We start from the raw sequence: 5,253 nt of genomic DNA, 5'->3' as shown, positions 1-5,253 counted from the left end.
CATTTTTGGGCGTAAGACAATGAAAACATCTGATCGCCCTGAGTCTTGTAAGTATGTACTGTACCAGTTTGCATTTCTTAACAGTTGTAACATCTGCAATGCATTTCGCTTGTAATGTTGCATAAAGTGCACAATAAATGAGTTTGTAAATTGACTGATGTGATTCGTGGATTACTTGTTCACACATTTACAAACCTAGTGACTCACAAAATTTTTAAACTAGAGTATGATCTGATTAATTAGATTAATTATTGTACGAATAAAATAGTAAAATGCTTAATTTTGACAGTAGAGATGAGTTTGATAACAAAAAAAAAAAAGAAATGTAAATGATAATAACTGGGAAAATCTTCATAAAATCCGACCTTAATCGAGATATAATACGTGACCTTCTCGCCCTCTCTATCTTTAATCATAAATATTTAACAGCATCAACCCTCCTAATACACAAACCTCCTGATTAAATTTCAGAAATTTTAAACAAAAGGCACAGAAGTTATTAAGCTTCAAAGTGGGTGAACAAAATCGTGCTCCCTCCATACTCACGTAAACATCCATAATACAGGAAGAGAAAAAAACCCGAATTTCTCTTGCATTTCTCGACGTTTTAAAGTCCCCAAGTCCAAAAATGTAAAGACAAAAAATAGGAAGATACTAAAGTTTAAAATGGTTGAAAGATATTTTATTTACAAAAACTTTTTTAACTACAACAAAATGCGCAAAGGCTTTAATTGTTTATGTAGATATCGATATAAAATTTAATGTAAATGCAATAATAAACAATACTTATGTATATATCCGGCTTGACAATTATGATAAACGTTAATTAACTTCATCATCATTAATATATTCTTTTATTTAAATCTGTATTGATTAAAATCGTCATCATATACAACGGTTGGTTTGAATCCGTTTTGTTGAAAGTTCTGTTGATAATTTGGTAAGAAATGTGTAGAAATATCTCCATTGTGTTGAAATTGCTGATGGAATGGGAAAACACTAGCTAAGCTGTTTTGTTTACCCGGTTTCAATGAAGGAATCTGTACCTTGGGCGAGATAAAGGCACCGCCGCCATAATGGCTACCTGGTATAATTTTAATGGGTAGAGCTGCTATCGGTTGGTGAATTCCTCCCAAGGATTGTCCTTTATAATTAAAAGGATATTGCACAGGAAATGGAATATGTGGATAGGCACCGTGTTGAGGCAATCCAATAACTTTAGATTTGGCATTAAATGGGATGTCTCCGAGTTTAGGAGCTTGAAGGTGAGGTGGAAAAAATGCTAATGGATTAAATCCGGCCGTATTCGATAAAGGTTGCGGATGAAGATCTCTTGTTGGTTGAGTTGGTGCCGGTGCCAATAATATCGGTACAATATTTGGTGGTAAACCTCGAGGGAGAATGGGTTTACCTCTAATAGTTGGAGCAAAATAAATAGGAACCACTGGAGGATATCCCGATTTCAAATGTGGAGCCAAAAATAATGGTACGGGAATCGGGTGAGGTTGAGGTGAAGGCGTCGATTTTTCTTTCTGATCATCAGATGGCGATGGATTATAAATAGGCGATGGAGTATAAATGGAACTTCCGTAGAGAGGTGGTTTTCCTAGCATATAGAAACTACCTTGATTATTATTGTCGTTGTTGTTACCGTTTGTAGCGCTACTGCCCGTTGGATTGTGGTTTTGATTATTCGATTTCGGTTGGGTATTCAGCAAAGAAAATAAATTATGGTTCGAATTGGTTGTTTGCAGTTTTTCTTCTTTCTTGGAATCACTCTTATCTTTCTTAGATGTGGCTAAGAAAGCTGGCGATTTAGTAGCCTGGACATCGATGACTAACGCCAAGATGAAGAGAAAATGAACAACCTGTAAAATAATCCATTATTAATTATTTCTAGCCTCTATTCTACTTAATCTAGAAGTTATATTTATGAAAATAATTTAATAACAAACCCCTTTTACTATAAATATAGCCTAAATGATGCCGCGTATTTTTCTCATGCCATATTCTTGCATGCATTTGACAATGATGATTGACCTCCTTTAAAATCAATGAGATCCGGAATGTGACCCACTTAATTAATAAAAATTACTCCGTTTATTTTTGTTACAATAATATTTTGTCACCCGAATGCAATAATTAGGTTAAGTAGTGAGAAAATTGCTAATTGATTAAATGTTAAACTAAACTATTTTTCGATACTTTAACCCCTCCTAAAATTTTTATTACGATATAAAACGTAGAAACATATTAAAAATGAAAAAATGGAGATGGTTGGATGCTTTATTGTAACAGAAAACTGGCGTAAAAAGTAGGAAAATGTGAGAAAAAAAACAAGAGAAAGTCGATACTAGCCTAGATTTTATACTTATTTTGTTATAATAAATTAATTGCTCATTATTTTCTTATAAGGTACGAAGCTTCTCTTTATTACCAACTGTGCTAACTCTGCCATAACAGAAAACTAACTCACGTTCTATTAAATTTTCGAGGGGAGGTCCACAAACAATATTACATCGTATTGTTTTTAGATTATGATTTTAAAAAGTATATTCGTGTGTACTATTTTTAATTTCCGATCTAAATGTTAATACTTTCTGTCTTATACATAAAATTAAAAATTCTAATGAAACTTGTGTGGTTAGTCTATGTATAAATAAAACTCAAAATATGTATTTACGTTAGATAAAGGGTACAAGGATTCTATACCATTCGAATTTGGCATGGATTTTTTTTCTAAGATGTCGAAGCTCAGAATACTGCCAAAAAAACATGCTTAAACATGTTTAAACAGAGCAATTTTTGTGTTTTTCCATTTAATTATTGTAAATATTTAGGTTAATAAATGTACATTTTAGTTACTAAGACCATTTTTATATCCTCTGACCAATTTTCCACCCTCTTAAAACTCTTACACACGCAGTCAGTTCCTTCTAAATAAAGTAATTAATTCCGAATAAACAGTATCTATTATTATATTGTCGAGCAATTGATACACTTTAGACAAGTTTACCTTTATTATATTACCTAAGAAACAATGAGAGGAAAAAATGACGTTATAACGATTTTACATAAACCAAATTAAATAATATTTATGAGAAAAAATAAAGGATAATGTATAGAAATTTTATACATTATCCTCAGGGATCTAAAGCCATAAAATAATTTTAAAAAAAATAAATTTGTTATGACTTGCTAGTAAATAATAATTTACAAGAATTAAAACTGTATTTTTAAATATCAATTTATAACACTTAAATAGTTAATAGCTCATTCTTTATACAGTAGATTCAATGTGCCTCGGGTTTATAACGAAAATAGATCGTGTATGAACTTTTATAACTTCCGCGTGTTTAAGGTATTAAAAAAAAAAGAAAATTAATGATTTTACATCGTTACATACAAGTTTAATTACATTTATAAATTTTGTTAAGGAAATTTTGTGAGAAAGTAAATGGATATCTTAAACTGCAATTAAAAGTTTATACATTAAACTGTAAATAATTTAACTGCGTGAATTTTTTACAGTAAAAACTAATTAATGAGATAAAGAACTAATTACGCTCCTTTAATTTAAGTCAAACCTTATTATAATTAAAGATAAACTTTCCTATATCGGTTTCGTATTTAACTAAGTTAATTAGAAAATGAAGATTTTTATCGTAAAAAATAAGCTTAAATTTTACATAAATATCATTCTCGTTTTAATAATTAAACTTCCAAACACGATTAACCCCAAAGATGTTTATGATTTTAGAGGAATTTTGATATAAGAGCATTTTTAACGTTTAAAGAGACGATTAAAATAACCCAAAAACTAATTAAATATTTAAATAAAATCGAANAAATAACTTTAGAAATCAATAACGAAATCTGTATGTAAAATAATATCCTAGAATACGATAATCGGTTTTGTTGAAACTTTTGACGAACTTGCAACATGGTATCGTTCTCTATTCTCCCCCATTAATCGACTCCATTGGCGATTTACTTTAGCGGGAGAAATTTCATCCAGCTATATAATGTTTAGCCTAATAACTCTTGCATCGAAATTGTAATAATTAATTAATCAATACATATGAATCGCTAAATCGTAAACCGAGGGATCTTGAATCATCTAACTTGATGACTCGATGAATGATATATAGTCTTCCGTTAATTTTAAAAGAACTTGTAACCCAGAAAGCATCTACTTTAAATCGAAGAGGAACATAACTGTCCGAAATTAATTAATATTTAATAAAATAGAACAGCCAAAAAAAAGGGTCGCTTGGTGTTCAAGTGAAAACATTTCCCAAAGGGTGTGATAAGAAGTCCTCACACTAGAAGCCGATCTAGAAGGTTAATACTCTTGTGATCAAAAAACATCGGGAATTGTTCAATAAAACCCAAGATTTGAATTTATTCATCAAAATTTATTTCGTTTCCTTTAAAGTAATCCCCACTTATTGCAATGCACTTATGCCAATGTTTACTCCACTCCTCGAAGTATGCTTTAATGTGGTTTTCGTGAAATCCCTTCAGACTATATAATAAGTAATTTATATGTACTCACTTGTAGGACCAACATGATTGTAAGCTGTTGTATGAGTTCTCAGCTTGTTCAAGATGTAACTGATGCAGACCAGAGCGTTGAGTCTCTTAAATACAGGAGAGCCCCCTTGGACGATGCACTCTGTACGTTCTATTCTGAGTAGTTGTTATAATTACATTCGACCCATTGTATTGTTTGTCAATTCATTTCCTTAGCAAGTGAGACGTGGCTGTTGGTAATGAGGTGGTTGTTGTTTATGGTACGCATACACGTCATACTAACGTAGGAGGAGAAGCATACCTCTTGTGTGATTCGGCTCGAGTTTTAAATCTCATATGAATAGTGGGAAGATGTGATACTATTGACATACTAAAGAGCCTTTGTTTCATAAACTCGGTTGATTGAGAACGCTTTCGAGTCACGAATTTTAATTTAAAGAGGTTAAACTCGCGATAACTTATTACAAATAGTAAAGATTATAGGGATATGGCGCCTCTAGATCCATAATATTAGCAGGCTTTCCCTTAAATTAATGCAAATAATTCTATTTTATAATTTTAATTCTTCAATAATTGTAATTTTTACGGAGTTTTAATGATCGAAAGGTCAAAGATCACTGCTATTTTAAATCCATTTAATGATGAGTTTTTACAGCTATGTATTAATACAACTCAATTGATATTTTGTCCCTATTTAAGCTTTCAATTTAAGCTAAT

At 31.1% G+C, this 5,253-nt stretch overlaps 1 protein-coding gene across 1 annotated transcript; it reads right to left on the bottom strand.

The window, feature by feature from the left end:
- Positions 1–673: 673 nt before the first annotated feature.
- On the bottom strand, positions 674–4,705 carry LOC111620748. Its single transcript, XM_023362746.1, has 2 exons — positions 4,559–4,705; positions 674–1,868 (listed from the first exon to the last, which is right to left on the bottom strand). The coding sequence occupies exons 1-2, from the start codon at positions 4,571–4,573 to the stop codon at positions 855–857; spliced, it is 1,029 nt and encodes a 342-aa protein (XP_023218514.1). The 5' UTR covers positions 4,574–4,705; the 3' UTR covers positions 674–854.
- Positions 4,706–5,253: the final 548 nt, after the last annotated feature.

The sequence above is a fragment of the Centruroides sculpturatus genome, unplaced genomic scaffold (assembly GCF_000671375.1).
Source record: "Centruroides sculpturatus isolate CEXI.00-Female unplaced genomic scaffold, Cexi_2.0 scaffold204, whole genome shotgun sequence".
Taxonomy (NCBI): domain Eukaryota; kingdom Metazoa; phylum Arthropoda; class Arachnida; order Scorpiones; family Buthidae; genus Centruroides; species Centruroides sculpturatus.
Note: the sequence above shows the minus strand (reverse complement) of the source record. Positions and strands in the feature narration are given on the sequence as shown.